Here is a 26711-nt window from a genome sequence, read left to right as displayed (position 1 = left end):
TCCTTGAGAATATGACCCTGTTTCTCTAATCTGTCTCTTGATTTGAACAATAACCAATCTACAGGGGTGTAGTCAAAGCCACCCATTATAATCACTGGATTTTGGCTGCCTTTTCGATTGGAATTTTGCACTATTTTCTGTACTCTTGCCAGGAGCTTTTCAGGAATATTTGTGCTCCTACAGCTGAAAGGGGATCATGTATGAACAGCCATCAAGCCCCAGTTTCTTTGTATTTCTTCCCATTTGCCCACAAGGAGCTGGATTTTAGGTGACAGAAATCAAAGGAAGGGTTGAGTGATTTACTGCAAGTGGGATCTCTCCCATTTGCCACGGAGTTATCTGCACGCACCAAGTGGAAACCTCCAGTTTTTCCTTTACATCTGTCACGAGGGGGAAGAAATCACTGAAACAATCAAAACCTGGCTGTTTACACATGTTTTGTTTTACAAATGGACTTGTATAGAAAGTTGCAGGGCTTCTGCACAGACAGCTCACATAAATCTCTTATCACAAAAGCCATATGTCCTCATTTCCTCATCTGCGGTGAAACACAAGCGGTGGCGCTCCGATAATTAGGAAGCTGGAGGTAAAGCACTCAGCATCCAGCAGGAGGAAAGTGGATGTGGGTGAAGGTTGCAAAACACAGAGCAGAGCAGTTTGGGTTCCAGCCGTGCCGCTCGTCCGCGCAACTTTCCATTGCGCGCCTGTCGCTCGCGTGTTTACAAACCAGTTCCTCCACGGAGGGGACGCTGGGAGCACGGGGAGGATCTCAGCGTGGCTGCTCTTCCCCACTCGGTTTGCTCTGAGCTGGCAGCCTGCTTGCTGGCCTTTGCTGGGCAGAAATCCTTCCCTTGTGAAGGACTCCAAGTCAGAGTTCAAATGGCAGTGAAACGGCCCAGTCCCATTTCAGTCCCTTTGGTGGGATCTCCACACAGGTAGAGGGCGAGAAAAGCACCCACTGAAAAATCCTTCCTGGAATTCCTGGAAAAATCCTTCTCCTTGGATGGGCAGATGGGGGATTCCCTGTTCCTTGCATGGACCAAATACAGTTCCATCTGGGAAGAAGGAGCAGAGAGTTCCCAGAGGACCACTCAGATTTTTTTGGCTTCTCCCTGACCAAAAACTCAAGAAGACTGTACCTGTGGCCCTTGTAGGCACTGGTAAAACAAACCTGTGTCCCTCACTAACTTTTAACTTCACCCACAAATTTCCATAAGGCCACTCTGAGATGAAAAAAAATTAACCGAGAGTGTAGAATTAGCACAGCTGCTGTTATGACATGTCTTCATGTCTTGGTCCTTCCAAATTTTTTTTTTTTTCCCTCAAAAAAGAGACATTTCCTAAATTTCAGATCAGCCAGCAATGGTGAAATGCCCTTTTGCCCAGCTTGGTGTGCTTTGTGTATGGGGTATTTATTTAATCCATCTGAAACTACATGAGAAAGGAGAGAAATATCCCGGTGGCGAGATAAGATGATTATCTTCCTGGCAAACAATAGGAACGTGGTCAAAATTAAAAATAATTTGATTGCAAATAGGAAGCCTAGTAAAGCAGCAGGACTAGAGGAAACATGACTAATTTTTTTTTTAGCTTGTCTGAACTCACAGAGCAGAGCTTTGCAAGAGCCATAACTTTGAAATATAGATCTGTAGAAAACCCATGGGGGGAGGATGGCAACAGTCCATCTGCAGTAGTACAATAGAGGCAAGTTCATGCAGCTGGTAGATCCGACCTAAATGGCTAAATAGCAACAGACAAAAGCTATTTTAGGTGTAGTTTGGTGGGGACTACAGTAAATATGAACTGGGGAGGAGTGGAGAAAGTGGAGGCTTTTTTTTCAAGTCTTTTTTTATTTGTTTCCATTCCTTTGCCATTCTCCTCAGCCAAACCATAATGCCAGTGTCACCTGCAGGAGCAGCACTAATCTCTCCATACTGAGCCTGCAGGCCAGTGCTTCACATCCCTGCTCAGGGTTGGCTCTTCCCATCTCCAGCAAAGACCTTCACTTTCTGCAGGGCTAAGAGAAGATAGCTGCATCCCCCGATCCCCTTGGGGTTTGTCTCCAAGAGAAAATTCCAATAGATGTGACACCTTAAAATGGCATTTCCTTCTAATAACTATTACCCCACAGAAGTGTTTATGTAATCCCCAGAATTACTGTCTACTCAGCTACTGCCCCCTTTAACAAAACTCAACGTGAACCCTCTCTCCAGGGGGGTGTGAAGAGGAAAAGGGTGTGTAGGGCAGCTGATCCTCAGCACCCATGGCAGGACTGTAACCTCTTCCTCTGTCCCTGGCAGTGCCCATATCTGCTGTAGACATCCCACTGAGCTGGGCAGACACAGAGCTGCAGTCCTTGTCCTTGTGTCACAGCCTGCATGTCTGAAATTGCCTGGTGACTTGATTTTTAACCCAGTGGATAGGAACATTTGGATGTTTTTAAATATCTAAGATGATTTGGCTGTAACCCTCTCTCTATATATTATTTCTTAGAATTTTCTGTGCTTTTAATAGCACCATTAGGGCTGGGTGTCTGATCTGAAGGCAGTCACCACTCAAACTGCCCAGTACAATAGGGAAGTGAGGGTTCATCAATTTTACAGCAGAAGAAATTCTGCTGTAGGCAGAAGGTTGAAATGATCCTTTCCAAGAACACAGGGAGAATCATGGAGCAGAACACAACACAGTTTCCAGGTCTAGTTGTGACCACAAAACCACTGCTGCTTTTTTTTTTTTTTTCTCTACACTTTAAAAGCCTCTTGAACAGAGATTTTTTTTTTTTTTGGTCAGCTGAGGGTTGAAGTAAATCCTTGGTTAGCTCTGCTGAATTCCATCAGCCAAGGATGTGAGTACACTCCACTGATATTAAGCTACTTCAGTTGCAGTGGTGCATGTCTGATCCTTTGCCTGGGTAGATTTTTTTCTATTCTTTTGAGGATTTAATAAAAGCCAGGTGAGAGTGTATTGCAAACCTTTGTGCCAGCCATAAGCAGCAGCTGACACCAGAGACTAAACAGTGTTTAAGCCACTTGGCAAAGCTTACACAGGTCCAGTAATTGTAGGTGGATGAGAGCTTGCAGAGGGTCATTAGGTTCCTGATGGAGGAAACGCCGCTGAAAGGCAGAAGAGGAAATGACAGATTTAATGAGTAGTGGTCACAAGCTGAACTACAAAGAGCAGTCTGTGTCTGTGTTTTCCTACAAGGACGTCCAGAGCAGAACCAAGGCCAGACAGTCCCTGCACTGTCTCTGATGGCAAGACCCCTCCAAACCAGGATGACAAATGGCATCAGGGAAAAGCCTCTGACCTGCAGAAAGAATGGCTGCATTTCTGCAGGGAGAGAACTGAACCCTTGGAGCAGGGCAATGTCCTTCTGCTTCCACCAGGGAGGAGAGTGCCAAGCCTGGTGCAATGAAAACATCAAAGCATTGTCTCTGGAAGGAAATTGGCATTAAAAGCAGGTTGTCACTGTTAGCAATGGTTCAAAAAGCTGAAAGCTAGATCTGGGTGCAGTGTCAGACATGCATGAAAAGAGAGAGGTGTTTGGTGGATAGGATTTATCACGCTGCTCAAACTGTGCTTGTCATGGTGAAAGAGCCATTAGAGCACACGCTCGGATGCAACAGGACTGGTAACAGAATCTCAGTCTGTCCCTGAGCAGAGCTGCACTCTGTGTTGATCCTAGAGTTTTTATGCTTTTATGAAAACAGCTAATGATGACATGATTCAAGATTCTGTGAAGGGCTCGGAGGGAGAATCAGTAAAACATCAAATAACAATGTCAGACTCTTCATGCATGACCAGCTAAATGCAAAAGCATTGTTCTCGCAGAGTCTTGAAAGAATCAACAGTTGGGATTTGCTTCCAAAATGAACAAGGAAAATTTTCAGGGCAATTTGTGCTTTTGACAGGTGAAACACCATCTGAATTAAGATGGTGGGTACACATCATGAATGAAATTGGGAACAGGTGCTTGTGAACGTGGGAGGGGAGGGAAGCAGAGAAAGGAAAAGAGAAATGCCACAAAACTGGCTATATTTCTAAGATATTTTTGTATTTGTTCAGCAAAAGCCATAAAAGGTGACCTTACTGCAGGGGTGATGAGGTACAATATTCTGACTCTGTTATCCAGGATGGGCACGACAGGCAGTTCTGTCACACTCAACACCAGGAACAAACAAGAGACCATAAATGGCTTTAATGTGTGGAAAAGGACACCCAAAGAAGCCAGGGAAAAAGGACTGCTGAATGATTATTGACTTGGAAGTTGGGGTCTGTCCATGACCTGTTATTCCAGGGGTTTTCTCTTAGAAACAAAGAGCTCACATGCTGCTGTTCACATTGATATCCAATTCTTCTATTACAGGTCCCCTGTGTAACTTTGTTAAAGCTCAGAGACTTCCTCCCAAGTCCCATGAATTGCCTAACTTCAGGACTCCAGGAAAGGAGCTGGTTCTTGGAGGATGCTTAGAACAAAAATGACAGTGGGCAGCTTGTTCCCTCCATATTGGCATAGAGATTGCTGGTATTGCAAGCAGGCAATGCTTCCCTGCTTCCCTGCTTCCCAGAGGGAGAATGGAAAGCTGGAACACCATCCTGGAGTAAAGAGACAGGTGTCAGTGGGGGAAAAAAGAAAGCTTTTGTTCTCATTGACTGTGTTCATCTGGATGGAAAATCCAGGCAAGGAGACTGGCAGGCCTGCAGTTCACAATGCCAGATCTCCTGGTTTCTAATTTTGGAACAAAGTACTCCTGCCCACACTGCCTTTCCCAAACACCCCTGTTACTCTTATTTTCAGAGGATGATTTCATAAGGTTTCACAGAAGCAGGGACTAGGCAGATGTATTTGCAGAATCTGAAGAGAAGCAGCTATCTAAGTAAAAAAAAAAAAAAAAACAAAACCAAAACCCTATCCTTTTTCTCAGGGTAGAATCCAGAGTGGATATGATCAGCAGAGTTTTAGGAAGCACTGGCTCAAGTGTGCAACAGGATTTGTACTCTCCTACAAGACTGCAAAAGAAATTAAACAAATCTCCAGCCTTGTGACAGAAAGGGTATGGTGTTGAGCATAAATCTGGGTTCTGGCCCTGAGCGAGCTGCCCATCCTTTATGGACATCTGTTTTTCCTGCCCACTCTTTCTGCCTGGATCACCACATCCAACAGCTGTGTGGGTGCAGAGTCTGTCGTGCTGCTCTTGCTGCCAGTGTTGGACACCTCACACCTTTTCTATCAACACAAATCGAAAGCTGGCAGAGACTCGCCGTTAAACCCACTTTTCCTTCCTCACTGTCACACCAAGAGTTTCAGATCTTCTCTTAGCGTTACATTGCAGAGCTGTGTGTTTAGTGGAAACCAGCCTTCCTTGCCAATGGGAAATACCCCCTTTGCAGGCAGCAGGGCACCCCGTTTTTTGCACACCCTTTTGATGAGGCTCTTGGCGTTGCAGAGCACGTGGGTGGCTGTCTCGCAGCTCTGAGTAAGCTGCAAGAGGATGTCAGCACTGCCAGACTTGGCCCAGCTTAATGTCAACCAAGACACTGTGGGGGAAGCCTGACTGCAAACAAAAGCAAAGCCAACTGCACTGTTTGTCCTCGTCCAAATGAAGGCAAAGGCAAACAGGGAAGATTTATAAACTGTGTTTTTTTCATTATTTCTAATATGATAAAGAGACATGTTGTCTTCTAAGCATTGCAATCCGACAGCAGTGTTTTCCTTGGGCAGGAGCCAAAGTTTTGGCTCCTCTTTTCTTTTACCAAACATGAGTTCTCTGGGATGAGTCACTGGTTCTCAATGGGCTGCAGCTGCTGAGCCAGGAAAAGGAGCCCTTGGTGCACAGAGAAGGGATCAGGAGATGATGTGTCATGTGGGTTACACTGGGAACCACATCACTTCCCACAGCCAGGCTGCATGCAGAGCACCACCAGGCCTGGAGGAGATGGACATGAAGCCAGGACTCCCCAGGACCCCCAGGGGTTTGGGTACCACATTTCATCTCTGGTCAGGCGGTCAGATTCTGTGTGGCTTCACCATAAACTCCACTTCAGCAATTCAGGTACTTAAATGAGTTGCAGCAACTCATTGCTCTCAACCTGGATCCTGAATCATCACCAGCTCCTTGCTGCAATGTGTTAACCCCTTCTCCATTGCTCTCCCATCCCAGGACAATCAGTGGAGTTACACAAGGAAAGCAGGTGGCTGGAGAACTCATAAGCCAAGCATTTCATAGAATCATAGAATCATTTAAGTTGGGAAAGACCTCGAGTCCAACCATTAACCCAGCACTGCCACATCCACCACTAAGCTGTGTCCCTAAGGACGGTGACTCCACTGCTTCCTTGGGCAGACAGTTCCTGTGCTGGGTTTCCTCTTATGAGAGTAGCTGAATGAAAAAAAAAAAAAAAAAAAAAAAAAAAAAAAAAAAAAGATCCTGAGGGACAATTCAATGAGTAAGGGATGTGTGACCACTGGTGCCCAATGTCAGCTGACGGAAGCCATAGGATGAGGCAAAACCTTTTCACTTCAGCCACTTTTGTCAGTGCTGAGAACCAAGTACACGAGAAATTGCTAACCTACAGCTCGCCTTTTGTCGCTCAGCAGGTGACAAGCTCTCTGCAGAGCTGGTTCCTGTGCTAGTGGCCATCACATCGAAGCGGTGGCATTTAAAGGACCAACACTGCCAGAGCAGGGCGAGGCTCGATGTCACCGACCTCAGCACAGGGTCGCTGTCACCGTGGCTGAGCCTCAGCACAGCGGGGCCGAGCGGTTCCCCGATGCTGTTGTGTGAAAGATAAAGAGATTTAAAAAGATATGAGGTTAAAAGAAACCGCCCAGCAATAAGAACGACCGGCCGGGGCAGGGCTCTGCTGAGACACCGGGGCACCGCAGACCGAGGGGAGCGACCCCGCCGCGGTGCCGCTGCCCTCAGGGGATGCGGAACGGGACGTGCCGCAAAAGTCACCAGCCCAGGCTCCTGGTGTCTGTTTGCAGGAGGCATTTAGCACTGTCAAAGCAGCCGGCATTGGCAGCCTGGGGCTGGGAGCCATCCTGCGCCGCGCCGAACTCGCCGCGCCCGTCCCACGGGATGCGCTGGGGGCGGACGCGGGGATGGGAGCAGGACGGCTCCTCCCCGGGGGGCGGGATGAAGGCCGGGCAGAGGGGCACAGAGCCGGTCCGGGAGAGGGGGGAGAGGCCGCACAGGAGGGAGGATGTCGAGGACAGCGGGCACGGCCATCTGCCTGCTGCGCTGCGACCTGCGCGCCCACGACAACCAGGTAGGGAGCGGCTCGGGCTGCTGCAGGAGCAGCCCTGCTGTTGGGCAGGATGGGCAGGGATTCTCCTGCATCCCGCCCCGGCAGCTCTCACGGGCCGCTCTGTGTTTCCAGGTGCTCCACTGGGCTCAGCAGAACGCGGATTTCGTGATTCCCCTCTACTGCTTCGACCCGCGGCACTACCTGGGCACCCACTGCTACAGCTTGCCCAAGACGGGGCCCCACAGGCTCAGGTTCTTGCTGGAAAGTGTGAAGGATCTGAGGGAAACGCTCAAGAAAAAAGGAAGGTAGTTGAGGAAGCACCGTGCAAATAACAGACACATTTCTATTTTCCTACTCTCTTTCAGCACGTACCTGTGCTGTGACTCAGATCGTGTGCTCTGGGCTCTGGTGGTGGCTGATTTCAGAGATATTTCAGAGAGCCACAGCCCTTCTGTTAGATACAATAGGGTCCTGTGTGTAGCCTCTGCTGTGGTCACCTGTCCTGGATGGACAAAGAGCCATCCATGCTCTGTGCCTGGTTTCTCAGGTACCTCTGAGATGATGAGTGTCAGCTTTGAGTGCTTTTCCCAGAGTGCTGACAGTGGGAAACGTGAACAGCAGAATTTTGAGATGTGGGTAGTTACAGTAGCCACTGTAGCCAGGAGCCTTCCTTGTCCCTAGAGAACTTTCCCTGGGAGTTGGCTTGAGACAGACCAACATGGAGCCTGGCTTCTGAGACTGGAGAGTAACATTTCCTTATGCCCTGTCCCACTAAACCAGTCTCTAGACTCCCATATCCTTGCTTCTGATGCCTTTAGAACCATAATTGGGTTAGATCAGGGCCTGAATAATCCACTACCAGATAATATTTGGCTTTGCAGAGGAAAAGATCATGGAGTCATAGAATAGTTTGGGTTGGAAGGGAACTTTAAGGACTATCTAGTCCAGTCCCCCTGCAATGAGCAGGAGACATCATCAGCCAGATCAGGTTCATTCTGACCTTGAATATTTCCAGGGATGGGACAACCTCTGCGAAACTTGGACAAGGTGGATCAGCCAGCCCTTGAATCTCTGTAGTGTGTGAGGATAAACAGATTCAGTTTTAGGTAACAGTCTGGCTTTGTGCCCAGTCATGCTTTCTAAGGCATCCAGAGTGGCAGAAATGTGTTTGACACAAACTAAGCCCCAGAGGCTTACAAACTCTGTTCAGGGGCTTCTAAAAAATGCAGGCTGGTCAAATCCTGTCTGTCTGCCCCCACACACTGTTTGGGCTCCATAGAAAACTAGGGCACAAGTGCCTGCCTGGGCTGGGATGATGGTCTCTTGTGCACATAAATAACAATAACATCAAACCCATTTCAGGCCAATATTTTGTATTTTAGTACCCTGGTTGTGAGGAAGGGGAAGCCGGAAGATGTGGTCTGTCATCTGATTACTCAGCTGGGCTCTGTCACTGCTGTGGTTTTCCATGAAGAGGTAAGGGAAATACTCCAGTGACACAGTTAAAAGATAAAATCATGCTGTGAAAGTTTCTTCCACAAGCAAGTGGTGATGCAGATCCTGTGTGTTCAGAGCCTTTCTTGGCTGTGGAGGTGTTACCTTGGGGGAACTGGGTGGTTCCTGGGATGGGGATTCCCTGAGTGGGAGTCCTCGATGGGGCAGAGGGAGGAAGGTGATGTGGAGAAGCATGAGGAGGGCAAGACCAGGATCTTTGTGCATGTGGGAGCTGCATTTTGGAGCCCTGGCCTGGCTCTTTTGTTCTCCCTAGGCCACACAGGAGGAGCTGGATGTGGAGAAGGAGCTGTGCCAGGTGTGTAGGCAGCACGGGGTGAAGGTTCAGACGTTTTGGGGCTCCACGCTGTATCATCGGGATGACCTTCCCTTCAGGCCTATTGACAGGTGGGCTGCCCTGTGCTATCACCCCTCCACTGTCCCATTTGTTTCTCACTCAGGAGGGCTCCCAGTCCTCTGGTCCGACAGGGAAAGGATCTATAGTCCATTTGTTTGTGCTTTTATGGGACAGTGCTGTCGTGCTCAGGCACGCAACAGGGTGTGCACATTCAGCCCTCTGCACTGATAGCTTCTGCATTTATACTTCTGCATGAATAAAGCCAAGGTGTGTGTTTGACCATTCATTAAGGGGCTGAAAAAGACCTCTAAGGTCATCAGATCAAACCATTAACTAAGCCACATTCACCGGTAAACCATGTCCTTCAATGCCATATCTGCACATCTTATAAATCCTCCAGGGACAGTGACCCCTTCCCTGGACAGCTTTTTCCAGCCTGACCACCCTTTCTGTGAAGAAATCTTTCCTAATATCCAATCTAAACTTCACCTGAAGCAACTTTATAGAACCATTAAATGGTTTGGGTTGGAAGGGACCTAAGAGATGATTTACTTCCAACCCCTCCTTGGTGTGTGTAGTCACCTGGAGTGTGGTTGATGGAGTTGAGTGATTCATGGTATTCTGTAGAAAATGTGTATAATAAGGGCAGACAAGTTGGGCCATGAAAATGCCTGTTTTTCTCCTTTGACTGAAAAGACACCAGGAGGATGTAGATTTTTACACTGACATCAGTTGTGTTAATCAGAAGTTAGGTAAGATAAATCTGGCTCTCATGGATTTCCCCACCAGGGCACACCTTAAACTGAAAAGTGTTTGCATCAGAAGCAGAAAGAAATTGGGTGAAGGGCTGAGCTTCTGATGGCTGTTACCCCCGGGGGCATCTGCCCCTGTTGTGCCTGGCAGTGTTCAAAGGGGCATCACAAACGTGAGAGGACAGCCTGGAATGCTAATCCTGCTCCTGAGGCAGGGGTGTGTGGTGTGTGGGGGAGCCAGGGCAGTGAGCTGGCTGCTCCCATCTCTGCAGGTTGCCTGATGTCTACACCCACTTCCGAAAAGCGCTGGAATCCGGGGCCAGGGTCCGGCCAACGCTGCGGATGGCAGATCTGCTAAAGCCCCTGGCTCCAGGGCTGCAAGAAGGGACTATCCCTGCAATGGAGGATTTCGGGCAGAAGGGTGAGGAAACTTAATTTGGAAGTTGCTCTAATGAAATCCTGCTTAGATTCTGCTCTTTAAAATATCCTGCTTAGGTCTGTTTTCAAAAATGGGGTTTACAAAGTGAATGATTTCCTGCTGCTCCAGATTCCCAGATGTTCAGCCAGGCTGAGTCAGGTACCTGTAGTGGCTGCACTTGAGCTTTGATGGTTAATACAAACCAAACATCTTGCAGTGCATATTATATTCTGTCACAGAAAAAAATAGATCTTTCTGTAAAAATGCAGAGGCAACTAGTGCCTGAGAGACACATGAAATGTAGTCCCTAAGGATGATTGGATTATCGTGGCCCTTTCAGTCTGGGAGGTGCTGTAGAAGCATCTGTCTTTAGTTGCAGGGTTAGGCAGATATTTGTCTTCAAGTTAAAAGAGAGTAGATTTAGATTAGATGTGAGGAAGAAATTCTTTCCTGTGGGGGTGGTGAGGCCCTAGCACAGGTTGCCCAGAGAAGCTGTGGATGTGCCATCCCTGGAAGTGTTCAAGGCCAGGATGAGTGGGGCTTCGAGCAACTTGGGATAGTGGAACGTGTCCCTGTCCATGGCAGGAGATTGGAGCTGGATGATCTTTAATGACCCCTCCAACCCAAACTATTCTGTGATTCTTTGATATATCTCTTGCTGAAAACCAAAACACAGAGGCAATGGTTGCCCTTCAAACTGTCATTAAGCCTCAGTTCACTTGCTCTGCAAATGCAGGTAAAATCCTTGTATGGGAATTTCCTACCCTGCACCTGTGCAGGAAACATCCTTAGTTGTGGCATTCACATTCTCTGAAAAAATCCCTTAGCCCAGGATTTTTCTCCTGGGAAGCTGAGAAGCCTCAGAGAAAAGGAAAACAATTCTTATCTCATTTGCTTCTCCTGTGTTGTGCTCATGTGGAATGTGTTTGGAGATTGTTTACCCAAAGGAGATTGACTGGATTCTGGTGTGAGTTGCTTTGACTCACTGGCCAATTATGCCAAGCTGTGTCGAGACTCTGGAAAGGGTAATGAGTTTTCATTATTGTCTTTTTAGCATTCAGTAAGTATCCTTTCTGTACTCTTTAGTATAGTATAGCATAGTATTCTTTAATATAATACAGTATTATAAAGTAATAAATTAGCTTTCTGAGAACATGGAGTCAGATGCATCATTCCTGCCTTCCTCAGGGCATCCCTGCAAATACAATACCTAGTGATTTTTAATATGTTTGATATGACCCTTATTTTAAAGGAAAACCACACAATCTTTTATGCCCCCAAAGCAGACATCCCCACTGCTGAGCATTCCTAGATTTTAAGCTCTCTGCCTTTGAGATGCTTTCCCAGGGGCTAACAGGGTGTTGGTGTTTTCTGTGGCAGATCCCGTGGCTGATCCCAGAACGGCCTTCCCATGCAGTGGAGGAGAGACCCAGGCTTTAATGAGGCTGCAGTATTATTTTTGGGACACGGTAACTCTTACATTTCCTTGCCTACATCCTCCCCCTTGTACACATGGCTGTGCAAGTGGGTGAGGCTGCAATTTCACTTCCTAATAATATTTCCTTAGCTCCTGTATAAAACTTCACGAAAGAGGGAATTAGCATTATTTCAGTTTTTTAGAGAGACCAGCTAAACCAAGAAGTCATCTGGGACTGGGGAATGTAAGCCAAATACTTAGGAACCTAGTTTACTGGCCATCTCTCTGAAGTATTTTTTTCCATTAACTTCTGGGACTTGGGACAAAATTTTTTAGCTGCTTTACCTTGATTTACTCCTTCTGTGCTCATGTCCCACATCATCAGCAATGTAGTTCCTCTGTTTTGGAGGGGTGAAAAGTGGCCTGAAGGGCTGGAATTGCAGCTGGGGTGAGGAACAGCTGACCCAAGTTCTGCCTGCAGTTATAAATAGTAGGAAATTTCTGTAGTCTTGTTTAAAATCTTGCAGCCAATAATGACAGCTACTATTTGTTTCCTTGCTTTGGTGGAGTGAAGCTCCTGCTGCCACCATTTTGTCAGACAGTTTTTGAACTTCTTTCTGGTCTAGTTTGAGGAACTGTCTTAAATTTGCCATATCAAAGGTACATGTGCTGATTTCCAACAGCATCAGGCCCCAAGCAGTTTTCTGTATAAAGAAGGGAGCACCTCTCCAGCTGAGATGGGTTAAAAGTGTGGGTTCCCAGTGCCTCACTGGGACAGCCCCCAGGGCATCCTTTCAGCTGTGTTTCCCAAATTCCTGCATTCCTTTGCTTTTGGGGAGCATTGTCCTGGTTTAACCCCATAAGGCAGCTCAGCCCTACTGCAGCTGCTCCCTCAGTTCCTGCCAGTGAGATGGAGGAGAGATTCAGAAGGATTAAAGTGAGAAAAGTCACGTGTTGAGTTAAAGACCATTTAATAGGGAAAGCAAAAGCTGCTTGCACAGGCAAAGCAAGGTAAGGATTCATTTAATTCTTCCCACCAGTGGGCAGGTGTTTAGCCATTCCCAGGAAAGCAGGGCTCCATCACAGTTACTTGGGAATACAAATGGCATCACTCCAAACATCCTGACTTCCAGCTTTATATGCTGAGCATGACATCATTTGGTCTAGAATACCCCTTGGGTCAGCTGGGGTCAGCTGTCCCAGCTGTGTCCTCTTCCAAATCCTTGTGCACCCCCAGCCTACTCAGGGTGGGGTGGTGAGAGAAGCAGAAAAGGCCTTGAGGCTGTGTGAGCTCTGCTCAGCAGTAAGGAAAACATTGGTGTGCTCTCTGCACTGTTTTCAGCACAAATCCAAAGCAACCCTAGATCAGTTGCAATGGAGAAAATTAACTCCATCCCAACCAAAATGAGTACGAGTGTTCGTAGCTTTTGCTCTTGGTCAAGCATTAATATAATCAGAGCTGGAAAACCTATTCCTTCTTTTTTTGTGATGCAAATATTGTCTCCCCCAGTGAGCTACAGCAGCCCTTTAGCAACTGTAACCTGTGCAGTGGAGGTGATCAAGGAGAGATTGGTCTTCCCTATGTCCTCTGCATTGTCCGTGGAATGCTCAGAACATGGAAGATCTGCCTCCTGCTGTAAATGTGTGGGACACAGAAACAACAGTGGTCAGGATTCCTGCAGCTGAGTGTTGGGGGCTGGCACATATGGAGGGGTTTGATAGTTGGTCTGTAAGTTGAGTTAACAGAAGGAATAACAATTGATGATTTTCAAGTGTATCTATAGCAAAGAACACACGGTTGTTAGCATGAGAATAGATTAGAAAAGATCCATAAAAATTTTTGCAAGCTAAACTATGTGTATAAGTAGATGTGTATATGTGGTTTATTAAATTTCTGTAAATTTTACTAATTGTATTAACACTAATTGTTTTGCACCAATAAATGTAATAAATTATTGTAATGTAGTTAATGACTTGAAATTACACTTTATTAAGGGCATATAAGGTAGAAAACACAAAAAATAAAACCTTTTTATTTTAACAGTAACACTCACACTGGTTCTATAACCCCCAAACAAGCAGGCACAAGGCTGCCAGATCCACTGGTGCTTTTCAGTGGGTTTTTGATCCAGAATCAGATGGGGATGGGCAGGGAGCAGCACAGCCAGGTGCACAGTTCTTGTAGATAGAAACATGCTGTAGGCTGAAGCAGGGAGCACAGCTTGTGACACACATCCCAGAGCTATAATGAAGACTGCTGGCCTGATTCATGCCTGTGTGCTGGGGGCAGGAATTGGGCAGCTGTGCAATCCTTGCAGGCAGCCATGAGAGGGAGCCCAGCCCTGCCAGGTTGCTCTGGCTCCAGAAGGAAAGAACATTTAGCAGGTTGCTTGTAAAATATTGAAACCCTTTTGTTCTTTTGCTGTCACAGAACCTGGTTGCTTCTTACAAGGAGACTCGGAATGGGCTGGTGGGAATGGATTACTCCACGAAATTCGCACCATGGTAAAGATTTTTGTTGAGACTGGAAAATCCTTTTCTGCTTCCATCCCAAACAGGTGTTGCCTGTCTGCTGAGTGCTGCTGGGCATGGGTAGATGTGGTTCCTTTGGCCTTTTTTATTGTGGTAGAGCAGCTCTGAGGCTGCACTTCCCTGGAACTGCTGCAGTGAGTTTGTGCTGGGAGCACAGTGTGGACAGGGAGCAGGAGGGACTCACCATTTGCCTTTGGCTTCGTGCTGCTTTGTGTGGGAAGGGAAAGGCAGGGAGGCAACACAGCTTCAGCCTAATCCTGGTTTCCTGAGTAGTCTGGGGCAGGTCACCCCACCTCACTGCCATTCTGCAGGGTGAAGAGGCACTTCTGATTATTCCTGTAGGAAAGGATCTTTTGTGCAGGTAAATATTTTGATTTTTAATTAAGGGCTTTATTCCCTGCTGCTAGAAGAAGCAGAGTTAATGCCAGACTGGAACCGAAGCAGCAGCAGAACCCAGTTCAGCCTAAGCTGAGAGCATCTGGACTCTCCCAACATAATTGCAATGAGAACCAAATTTCAGAGGCTGTTATAGGTTGGGATTTCTTGTTTCCAACGAGCTTTGTGCTGTGATGATTGCAGTGGATGGCTCCATCTGGTGGCACTTCGGGATCCCAGGACTGCTGACTCTTTGGAAGTTTGTTATTTGTGGTCTCCACTTGAGTTTTTCCAAGCTGGCCATTTGCTCAGAGCAAACAGTTCTGATCTGTCTACCCCAAAATATTCCTGTGTCACATAATCAGAGCAGTTCAGGTTGCAGCCAGTCATTCCCATCTCATACTGGCCTTTAGAGCTGGTCAGCAATTAAGGAAAAACTCTTCAAAGTCTTTCTTTTTGTTTTCCACAGTTTATTAGAACATCCAGCATTTCCACAAGCTGTAGTGGAAATGGCAGTAAAATGCATTTCTAGGAAAAGCAAGGTCAAAGCTGTTCTTTATCACCCTGTATGATGGGGTTGGAGTGTGCAAGTTCTTTCCTGTCTTGCAACAGCACTGATTTGGAACAAATGGAAGGAGCCCAGTGGGTTGAAATGCCAGAGCAGGGTTTGATTCCCTAGTTTTCCTGCCAAGGCTCAGATTTTCAGCAGTCACTTCCCTTCTGTGGTTGCTCAAAGGAGCCACTGAGGGTCTGCAGGAAAAGGAGCCCTGGGCATAGGACAAGGAGGTTTGTGGTAAAAGGGCAGATAGAACATGTGATGCAGAGGACAACATTTGAGATTCTTTTCTGGGTCTGCCATTGGATTTGTTAAATCATTTAGACAAAACCTGTCAAACTTGAGTAAAATTATTTATCTCTATAGCTTGGAGACTCCTGTAACAGTCATGCCCCAGGAAGGAGAGGATCTTGATTCTTGGAAGAGAATTCTCTCTCTTGAAGAGTTGTAGAGAAGTTACAACGTGACTAAAGCCATTTAGGAAGTCAGAGGCAGAACTGGAAGATGAACAAAACTTTTAGACAACAACTGTAGACACATAACTGCCCCTCTCCTCCCTCTGAGCTGGCATCAAGTTGTCAGTCCTAAGTGGCATTCAGGACATCATTCCTCTGCTTTCAGGCTGGCACTGGGCTGCATCTCACCTCGATACATCTATGAGCAGATCCAGAAGTATGAGAGAGAGAGAACAGCAAATCAGAGCACATACTGGTATGTCTTTCCACCATCAGCATGGCTTATTTTCTCTGAAAAGGAACCTGGCATTTCATGCACAGGAGAGTGATTTGCTAACTCTCTTTGTAATTAATGTTTGTTTTTCCTGTGCCTGCTGGCTGGTTCTTGTGGGTTGCACTGTAGTTCTCTTTCAGTACAGATTTATTAGTCTGCCTTTGACACCCAGGGGCTTTAGGCACTTTGTAAGTAAAGATTATGAATACCAGTTGTCATTATTATTGCTGGAAACCGTGGCTCATTATTTTTGAAAACAATCTCAGCAAATCAGCACCATCCATCTCTGTAGTCTTATGGGCTAAATGAGAAGGAGGAATAGTTTACAAATAAAAGCCAAAGGGTTTCTCAGACTGAGAATAAGAGCCCAAAAGGTCTCAGTGACTGTGTGATTTGTATAAATCTGATGGTGTTTGAAGGTCCCATGGCCACATGTGCAGCAAGCTCAGCTATCTGGCCAAACCACCACGTTGGAGCAGAGGGGAAGAGGGCACTAGGAACTGGGTTTAATGCATCCCATCTTGTCACCCATGCTCTTCCTCACCTCTCAGTTCATCCATCCCTGGACTGACCTTGAACTTTTTCAGCTCTGCCCAGACACTGTGAATCAGAACCTGGAGCTCTGATAGAGAAACAAGGTCATGTTAGAGCCTGGCCTAACACTAGACCTGGATGGGAAAAATCCCAAACCATAACGTCCGTGCAAACTCTAGAACTAAATATTCATTTTGGTCTGTTACATTTGCAACATGTCAAACAGCACAGTGGTTGTTGAGGAACAGGCAGAACACTGCCAACCGTTCTGGCCAAAATGCTCAGTTTCATTAAAATTCAAATGACAGATAAAATATCAACATCTATGAAGTGTATGTTTGGTGGTTTTTTTTTGGTTTTTTTTTTTTTGTTTGGTTTTTTTTTTTTTGTTTTTGTTGGTTTTTTTTTGTTGTTGTTTTTTTGTTTTTTGTTTTTTGGTTTTTTTTTTTTTTTTTTTGTTTTTTTGGTTTTTTTTTGTTTTTTTTTTTTTTAATTTCAAAGACAGTTAAGAGAGGAAAGATTTCAAGAAATGAACATACTCCTGTTTTCCATCTAACAGTCAGCCAGCCTGCTGGCAGCTGGCATGCCAGGGTGATTTTAGCATTTTAAAGTGTTCAGTAATTATAAAAATGAAGCTGTCAAGCTCCCAGGAAGTCAGTTGTACAATGAAGTGCAGGTCATGGTGGCTGCACATGAGGGACTCATTGAACCTCAGTGTTATGACACTGCTTTTTAGGATTTGGACAGTGTCCTGTTCAGGTTGGACATTAGGAATTTCTTCACTGAAAGGGTGATTAGACATGGGAGTGGATTTTCTGGGGAGGTGGTGGAGTCACTGTTCCTGAAGGTTTTTAAGGAAAGATTGGACTTGATGCCATGGTCTGGTTGACACCGTGGTGTTTGGTCATAAATGGGCCTGAATGGTCTCAGAGGTCTTTTCCAAACTAACTGATTCCCTAATTCTGTGATTCTGTTCTGTAACCAGATTATCCAGAAGGATCCTGTCAGCCTAAAAATCAGCTGAGCAGAGTGCTTCCCATATGGCATAGAGTTGAAGCAGGTTTCTGAGGCTGATATGCCATCATTTTATAAGAAGCTCTTTTTATATAAAAGTTTTTATATAAAACTGTCCTTTTTTTTTCCGTGGGCCTAGCACCTGATCTAATGGGTTGGAGCACTGTAAACCAGTTTTGAAAGGTGTCTTAGAGTCCCTTGCAGAGGTAATTGCTTAAATCAACACAAATAAATCACCACAAAGCTCTCAGGAATGTGCTGATGTGCTCATTCCTGCGGAAGTGTGAAGCTCAATCAGGCCCTCACCCTGCTCTGGGGAGAATTACATCCCAGCAGGGATGGGGGAGGAACATGTTTCCTGAAACTCTGCTCTGCCTGTGAGCTAAGGAAAGCTTCCCAAGTGATTCATGCAGAGTTTGCTTTCCCTGTAAGCCAGGTAAGCAGGCTTGGGGAAAGAACTGGTGTCACGGGGAAAGGTCCCTGGAATTGCTCATTGTGAATAAACTTCACCGTGTTAATGGTGGGTTGTATGGAAGCAAAATCCTTGTTCAGTTATCATATCTGAGCCTCAGTGAAATACTGAGATGGCTTTTGTGTTTCAGGGTCCTGTTTGAACTGCTGTGGAGGGATTACTTTCGGTTTGTGGCCCTGAAGTACGGCAGAAGGATTTTCTCATTAAGAGGTGTGTATGGATCACCACGTTTAGGGGGGACAGGTACTCTCTTACAGCAGGGAAAGTAAGAGAAGAGGCTGTTGGCATTAAATTGTACAAATGTTCTTCTCGTGGTGCTTGTGTCACCACCCTGGGATGCTGCTGGGAACTCTCTGTTAGCACAGAAGTGCCTCAGCACCACGGTGCTGGATGCTGATCCCCAAATCTGATTAGATGCAGGGAGTATTATTGACACATGTCTGTGGGAAACAGCAGCACAAGGAGAGTGAAGATGCTGTTAACAGAGCCATTCCACTTTTCAGCAGAATCCAGGCTTCAGGCTTGCCTGAGTTTTCCAGAGGACCTGGGACAGAGCAGGAACTGACCCAGCAGGGTGAATCCCAAGAAATCAAATATTGCACTACATAGGAATCAGAATGAGATTCAGCTCCAGCCCCAGTGACAGGAGTGTGCATGTGAAATGGTCTGAGCACTCAGTGCAACAGAAAATACTCAGTCCATGTGTCAGAGACCCTGCAGGTCATGCCTGTGCTGGGTGAGCTGCACTGCAGGGGATGCAGCACTGGCTTAGATGCTCCAGGGCAGCCTGCCTGGCATCCAGCTGTGGCTGCAGAGGGACACGTCTCCTTTAGGGCCTGTGTCACATCTGCCCGGCCTGTGTGGCTGTTCTGATGGCATTGGATGCCAGTGGTGGGCCTGATCTTTAATGTTTATAGCTAGAACTGAGTTGTCCCTGCTGCCTCTGCTCCATTGCACAGAAGGCTGTAATTGCCACTGGATCCTGCAAACGTGAAATCATCCCCCTCATCAGTTGCTATCACGTTTGCAGAGGCAAAGTGTTACCCAGGGCTTCTGCCAGGCAATTCTGGGTGTGGTACCTGCTACAGAAGCAGATTTCACATAAACTTTGTCCTGGAGTAAAGCTGAAAAAGAAAATACCAGCGTGGGCCAGAGCACATCTCCATCCACTTGTGAGGTCTGAGTCATTTTTAATTAAAAAAGGAAAAAAAAAAAAAAAGCAAACATCAGCAAAACAAATAGACAATATCCATTAGGGTGTGAGCACCCTCTGTGGGCAAAAGACACTTTGCAACACTTGAGGGGAGGAATGGATCATCTCTAAACCTGGTTTGTTTGTAATGGCACTGAGAGGCTGAGCTTCACCCTCATGCCTTGTGTCCACCAAGCTCCCCTGGCTGTGTTGTGGTCTGAGTAACTGCCTGTGTCAGTATTTCTTCATCAGCAGGTCATTATTTTCCTCCACAGGGCTTCAAAATAAAGAGATCCCCTGGAAAAAGGACCTTCAGCTCTTCAGCTGTTGGAAAGGTCAGTGGAAGCAGCAGGTTTGGCTGGCTGTGCTTTGTTCTCCACCTGTCTGTTGGGGCTCACACGTGCCCCAACACTGACTCGGGTCTGTGCAGGGGAGCTGCCAGCATGGCCAGGGCTGGCATTTAAACTGGCATCACCAGGGTATGAATGTGTGTGGCTTCCCTTCCCAGAGCAGCCCACAGGCTTACCCTGCTTTGTGAGGTGCACTGCAAGTAGATTTTCCTGACCAGGAGGGAGTGCTTGTGACCTGCTGGTCCCTTGTGTTTAGTCACACAGAGCCTGACCAGCCCTTCTTATCAATATTAGCTTGCCATGCCTGCTTTGTTTGGTTCTGTTTGCTGTTGGTTACAAGGTTACAACAGATTCAGACTAAATCACATGTTTTGTAATCCCACAGCCTTTTCTTTAGGTGTTACAAGTTTGTTGTTGTAACATGAATATCAAGCATAGTATCTCAAAATTTGGAGGGACTAACAGATTAAAGTATTAGAATCAGTGCAATACACACCTCTTTTCTCGTGTTAATGCCATGTGTACCCATTTGCACACAGGATAAAATAAATCATCCAGGCACAATAAATCCTTTCCTTAACAACAGACAAACTCTGCTTTTCAGGCACTAACCCTGGGGGATTTGTCCAGTACATCACTCTGTTAGTCACTGTCAAGAATCATTCTGTTCTTGGCCCATCTCACTATTGTCTGCATATTTATTTTACTCTGCAAAAATCCCTGCAACCAACCTGATTATTTTTCCAGTCTGAGATTTTTCTGTATTTTTTTTCCTTCTTGCCAAAGCTTCTCCCCATCTTAATTTTTAGTATGATATCCAATTTAATTTCCAGTGGATCTTAGTGGCTGCACTCCAGCTAAACCACATTGAAATCTCTCCCTGCCACTGTGCACTGGCACTGTCTTGGAAATGGCTGTGCATACATGACCACAGGTTGGTTTATGAGTGCCCAAAAGCATCCTGATATCCCAGTGCTGTGTTTTGTCTCTGCAGAGGGCAAAACTGGGGTTCCTTTTGTGGATGCCAACATGAGGGAGCTGAGTGCCACAGGCTTCATGTCGAACAGAGGGCGGCAGAACGTCGCCAGCTTCCTCACCAAGGACCTGGGGCTGGACTGGAGGATGGGGGCAGAATGGTTTGAGTACCTGCTGGTAAGACTGGGCTCTTTGTGTACCTGGAGTTTAATGGCAGGCAGGAGGACAGCCCTGATTTATAAGAAAAGGGTACAGGTGATGATCAGTAATTTTCAGGCTGATACAAGACTCTGTAGACAGATTTTGCAGGGTGTGAGCTTCCCAAAGCTCGCATAAGTAAAAGGAATTTTGCCACAGTGGAGCTGCCACCAACAAAGATGCAGCTAGGAAGTTTGCAGTAAGCTTTGATCCTCTGTGCAGGGTTTTAGCCAGAGATCTGTTGCACTTGACAAAACTTTCAAACATGAATTATGCTAACAATGCTCTGAGTTGCTCACCCCAGAGGCTGGGGAGGAGGGCAGCCCAGAAATAGAACATAAAAAGAAGTGTGTGCTGGCACAGTGTCTATGCATTGATGGCTGTGGACTGGGAAGCCAGCTAGTCAAGCACAGGCAAGTAGGGACAATGGCTGGATCAGCTTCCACAGAGCTCCACCCTGGCTGGAGGCATCCTTCTTCATTCTGGGCTGTTACAGGCCTCCCTGCCAACTGGAGCACCAATTCCTCTCATATATCAATCAGCAGCTGTGTAAGCTCAGTTAAATAGCTGGGTCACTTTTCTGACCTCAGCCCCCATGGATTCTCATGGTACTGACTGAAAAAGGCCAAATACTCACATCAGCCTCACATTAAAGGTCTTATCTGTGGGATACAGGAGGCAACTGGCAATCAGAAAACTTTCCACTCACTCAGAGTGCTGGATGGGCAGAGAAAGCCCAGTTGCCTTGCCAATATCTGCAATTAAAAGAGCTTTTTTGTTAATATTTTTTAAACTTCCTTGGAGCTGGGCTCTGACATGGCTTTGGCTGCAGGAGGAAGATCTGGGTGCTCCCCCATGCCAGTGCTGTGAGCAGCAGTGAGTTTGGACAACAACACGGTGCAGGATGTCAGGATCCTCCAGAAAGGGGTTTGGGGAGCTCTATGCTGTGATGCTTTTCCAGATAAGAGCAAGAGCCTTCCACAAGTGTGTCCTGTTCTACAAGTGAGGAAGATCTGGAAGGTCTCACACTAGAAAGATGCTGCCTTGTTATCTACATTTATTCCTAAGGACATGAATACCAGCCTTGCTGAAGCAGAATTTAGCACACTGCACTGGCCCTTTCACCAAGGGAATCCCCAGATGCTGATGGCCACTGTTGGTTGGTGTGGCACAGGCTGATCCTTGTGCCCCTCAGTCTCATCTTGTGTCACACAGCTCTGGTGGCATCCCCAGAGCAGCACACAGGAGACATCATCTTGGTGGGGAAGGCATGGCTGTTGAAGGGTAGAGGCCAGTACAGAACTGAAACTGGTCTCACTTGCCTCTAAAAAAAGGACAGCAATGCCTGTTTCATCTCCAATACTGCCAGCAAAGGCCCACCAAGTGTTTGTGTGTGCCATCCACACCAGACAGGCAGGGAAACTGAGGCATAAGCTCTCTGCAACATGGTGGAGCCACGGGAAAGGCCAGAGACCACTGGTGTCCTGAACTGAGAATATCTCAGCTCTGGCTTCATTGATTTCATTCCCAGGGTCAGGCCCCAAGGAGAGGCAGAGAAACAAACAGAAAAGAATGCCAGGAAGGGGCAAGGCTGAGGGGGAAATGAGCCTGCCTCCTCCAGGCCCCCTTGGATTTGCCCTCACCTCCCACACATGCTTTCCTGCGTGTTAATCACACAATCAGGCCTCCAATGGCATCTTTCTTCCCTCCTTATCTCACCAGCTGGAGGAAGTGAGCTGGGAAGGGGAAGCCTGGTGCACAGGGATCAGAGCTGGCTGCTGCTCACCCTGACCCCAGCACTCACTGGCTCTGCAGAGAAAGGGCAGCTTGACAGACCCTGTTCCTTGAGCCTTCTGCCATCCTGGAGCATTGAACTCCTCACTCCAAGGAGTGGCTGAGATCTTGAAAACATCTCTCTGTGGACTGGTTACTGCTGTGGCTGCAGTAAAGGGAGAAGAAAACTACACTGAACCATCTCTTTCTGTCACAGCTGCTGTTTTTGCAGCACAGACATCCCTAGGAATGCTCAGAGATCCCAAACCCTCCTTGCTATTGCTTCCATTCCTCTCCTGAGCAAAGTTTGAATTGTCCTACAACTGGAAAACTTCTGGTGTTGGATTTAAGCCGCCCTGCCCAGCTGAAGAGCACTCAAATGGGATCATCTTCTGCTCTCAATTGTGCTTGTTCCAAAAGCCCTGCTCCATTTTATATAAGCACCCTTGAGAGTTTTTATTTGTTTAGAGAAGGAATAACTTGACAATGGGAGAAAACTGCAGTGTTTGTATTGTTTGCATCCTCATATACACTGTGTGGTTTGTCCACACAGTCTGAGTTAGACTTCTCTCCAAACTGCCTAGTAGGATCAGCAGAGATGATTTGCAATGTGTGGTGTCTGGGTAACTGGTCAGAAAAAGTTTTCTCTCGTATTTGAGTAATTTCTTTTGGAATATGAGCATTCAAATGCTAGGGCTACTTATGAAGTCTGCCAAATGATGGCAGAAGGAGAAGGATTTTCCTTTAAAAGGAAGGAAACTGAGAAGGACTTTGGTTGGACTTTTATCTGTTTTCTGACCTAAGGATCATGATGTGAAGTAGTCTGGGAAGCTGATCCCAGACTAAAAAGCAGCCGTGCAGGTCCTTTCCTGAGCCACATGCCTGTACCAGCATGGGGGGGCTCTGGCCACCCCAGTCTGGCTGGAGTGAATCCCATTCAAGGAAATTTCCCCCTGAGCTAAAGGATGGATGAGAAGATTGTCCAAGGGCCAGCCCAGCTCTTCTGACAGTTTTCTCCCTCTGTTCTCAAGGTGGATTATGATGTTTGTAGCAATTATGGCAACTGGTTATACAGCGCTGGCATTGGCAACGACCCACGGGAGAACAGGAAGTTTAACATGATCAAACAAGGCCTGGATTACGATGGGAATGTAAGTCTTGTGTGGCTGTTTTACAGGGATGAGTTCAGGGAAGGACATGTGGTGTTTTAGGGAGTAGAGGAGATCAGTGTGCTGTGTGGATACAAAACCAGTTCTTGTGTCTCCTGGCCAGCAGTCGGGCAGGTTCCTTGGTGTGCACTGGACAATGTAATTTAACAACCTGCTGCTGCCCCCAGAGATGTCCCCACACCCTCCCTGGTCAGTGTGCTAAGTGTTTCATCACCATTTCTTCTGAGTCACAGCCACATCCCATCAGTACCTCACACAGATGCTTCCCTGAGCACAGAGCAGCTTCTTGGAGAACTCAGGAGTTACATGAGAGACAGAACCATTCCTTGAGAGGTGCTGAAGAGTAGATTAAACCTGTGACTCCGATTATCCTCCCTGAAATTGCAGATAAATTGCCCTTTCCATGTGCTTAGCCAGTATTCACAAACTCCATTACCTGTTTCCACTATTCCTTAGCTTCACATCAGGCTGTGCTGTTGCCTTTTGGCACTGTAGCTGGCAGGATTTAACAAGAAATCAGAAATTAGTCCTAGTGGAGGACACAACAGTAGAGGTAATAGGAGAGATTCAGGAACACAAGAGTGTGCAGCTGAGCTAGCCATCCTGTTTTCCTTCAGTCACAGCAAACTTCTTGGGGGTGACTTCATTTCAGGATGTCTTAAACAGGACAGGTGAACAGTGCTGAAAATGCACCTCTGCCTCCCTCCTCTGCCTGCAGTGTGAGCATGGGAGAAGAGCTCCAGCATCCAGGTCTCTTTAGGCACTAATTCTGAGGATTTAGCAGAAGGGGCTAAGAGGTAACTGATGTTGTACAGCACCAGCTTTTCTGCCTCTGGAAATCTGGCTTCTCTCTTTCCCAGTGAGAAAGAGCCTTGCTGGGAAGCACTTAGAGATTGTCACTGAATGGATCCTGTCCACTGGTTCTGTTTGCAGGGGGATTATGTCCGGCTGTGGCTGCCAGAACTGCAGGGCATAAAGGGAGCAGACATCCACACCCCCTGGGCACTGAGCAGTGCTGCTCTCTCCCAGGCAGGAGTAACTCTGGGTGAGACCTACCCACAGCCAGTGGTGACAGCCCCAGAGTGGAGCCGACACATCCACCAGAGGCCTGTGAGTACTGGGAGGGCTGGGACGGGGTGGGAGGGCTCCAGGGGCCGCTCTGTGAGTTCTGCTCTTCTTAGGTGTAAAGGGAAAAAAGTTGTTTTTAAACAACTTTTTGTTTAAAAACTCACATCACAGCAGGGACTGTGCAGCCAGAATTATTTAGCTGTCTGTCCAACCCACTGTAAATTTTTGCTGCTTCTCTGTCCCTTGTATAGTCAGCAGGGCTTAGCCACAGCATGTCCTTCTAATGATCCTTCCATGCCCTGGCAGCCCCACCAGAGGGATGGGGTTTCTCCAGGACCTTCACTGGTGTGACCACCCCCCAATGCAGGTGGACAGAGGAGAAACAACCCAGTGTCCTTTCTGTTCAGGAGGTGGAAGTAAAAACAACCAACTTCTTGCTTGAGTGCATCCAAACTGGAGTCAGCAAGACCTGTAAATATGGGGACTGCTCCTTGCACTTTGCTTTTTGAGTGTATCTTCCCTTTAGAATGGGGGCAGAATGAGTTCTTGATCCTGCAAAATGTCAAGGCTTTTATCTGCTGCCTGGGACGCTGTTCTTGCAGGACGTGGGTATGGAAGGAAATGGATGTAACCAAGGGTTGTGTATCATAAGAGTGTTCAGCATTTTGCCTTTCCCCCATGCATCTACCCTGCCTCCTCCTGAGTGAGGATACTTTGTGGAGGCTCAAATTTAGGGATTGCACCAAGTCAGTGAAGAATGAAACATTCCCCCATTTCAGGTTTTAATCCCAAGGTGCAGTACCAAATTTTTAGGCCAGATTCCTTTGCCATAAGTGGAAAGTTTGTGGAAGCAAAGCCTTCTGCTTCACCCGTGCTGTTGGAGGGCCTGGATTAGTAATCTCCTGGGATGAGAGAAAGGACTCTGCAGGAGCACTTCAGTGAGACACCAGTTTGAGGCAGTGATGAAACTTGAAGCCAAAAAGCTTCTCCATCAGGCAAAAGTTCAATTTTGATCAACTTTCCCAGCTCACCTTACCAGAAACCATGGTTTCCTAAATCTCAGCCTAGAGCAGTGCCTGTCAAGCTTTCCTGCCTTTCTGAGTGAACCTGGGAGACAGAAGTTCCATGTGCACATTCTCCTGGATGCCAGCACTGCTTTGTGACCAAATCCACTCTGCAGCATCAGTAAATATCTCACTGTTCCTTGTCATTTGCCACAGGCAGGAAGTCCCCATCCCAGGGGCAGGAGGGGGCCAGCGCAGCACAAGGACAGAGGGATAGATTTTTACTTCTCTCGCAAGAAAGATGCTTGCTGAAGGATGAAGGAGTGCTCAGCAGGAGGTTTTTCTGCTGAGGGTGCCTGGATAATGGTTAATCACCTTCAACAAGCCAAAGATACAGGTTTGTCACAGTAAAATAACATGGGATCTGCCTGCTTGGTGTTCCCAGGGACATGCACTGGATGTGGGTGTTTGGAGGGTGTGATAGCACCTCTCCTTACTATCTGGAGCCAGTGGTTTATGTGGCAGGTGTTTTCAATCAGAACTGACAGTTCTTATGCTTATTTTTAATTTCTTAAAGTTTTAAACCTACCAATTGTTGTGCAATTAAAAGTTTTGCTACTGGAATATTTTGTCTTCCTCATTTCCACAGAGCTCCACAGATAGAGATTGCAGAGGATGTTCTTTTACTGTGTCTCCCCCAGTATTTTGGGGAAGCAGTGTGTTCCTCCTGAAAATTTTCTTGCAGTACCCTTTGTTTTCCATACCATCCTGGAAACTGAAAAATTTTCAGCTCATAGCCAAGAATTGTGTTTTGTACTAGGCATCAAAAACAACTTGAAATGGATCCCTAACCAGTTTTAGGATTTTATTTTTATGCATAATGTTGTGCTTGCTGAAGAGTTTGGAAATTTGGAGATGGCCATATTTGTGTTGTCATGGAGCACTGTCATCTGAGGGGAGCCCAGATCTGAACACTTGGACCACCAAAGATGGGACGTGGTTCTGGATTTATTGCTACTAGAGATCCACTGGGCCTGTTCTGTAAAGAATAACGGCAATATTGTAAAATCTCTGAATGCTCTG

At 46.8% G+C, this 26711-nt stretch overlaps 1 protein-coding gene across 1 annotated transcript; it reads left to right on the top strand.

The window, feature by feature from the left end:
• The first annotated feature begins 7157 nt into the window (after positions 1-7157).
• LOC121338115 (cryptochrome DASH-like) lies at positions 7158-26204 on the top strand. The gene is made up of 14 exons (XM_041408766.1): positions 7158-7272; positions 7384-7556; positions 8634-8727; positions 9020-9150; positions 10125-10273; positions 11651-11739; positions 14119-14192; positions 15772-15861; positions 18030-18109; positions 19367-19426; positions 20436-20593; positions 23419-23538; positions 24490-24666; positions 25845-26204. The coding sequence occupies exons 1-14, from the start codon at positions 7207-7209 to the stop codon at positions 25938-25940; spliced, it is 1557 nt and encodes a 518-aa protein (XP_041264700.1). The 5' UTR covers positions 7158-7206; the 3' UTR covers positions 25941-26204.
• Positions 26205-26711: the final 507 nt, after the last annotated feature.

This window comes from Onychostruthus taczanowskii, unplaced genomic scaffold, assembly GCF_017590055.1.
Source record: "Onychostruthus taczanowskii isolate IOZ18803 unplaced genomic scaffold, ASM1759005v1 scaffold3, whole genome shotgun sequence".
NCBI classification, from domain to species: domain Eukaryota; kingdom Metazoa; phylum Chordata; class Aves; order Passeriformes; family Passeridae; genus Onychostruthus; species Onychostruthus taczanowskii.
This window is presented reverse-complemented; position numbering and strand designations above follow the sequence as displayed.

What these genes read in the sequence shown, in the direction of transcription:
- LOC121338115 (XM_041408766.1), top strand. Translation starts at nt 7,207, where the DNA reads ATGTCGAGGACAGCGGGCACGGCCATCTGCCTGCTGCGCTGCGACCTG. An exon ending in TGCGCGCCCACGACAACCAG is followed by an intron (nt 7,273 to 7,383) that starts GTAGGGAGCGGC and finishes CTGTGTTTCCAG; the next exon opens with GTGCTCCACTGGGCTCAGCA. An exon ending in TCCACGAAATTCGCACCATG is followed by an intron (nt 14,193 to 15,771) that starts GTAAAGATTTTT and finishes CTCTGCTTTCAG; the next exon opens with GCTGGCACTGGGCTGCATCT.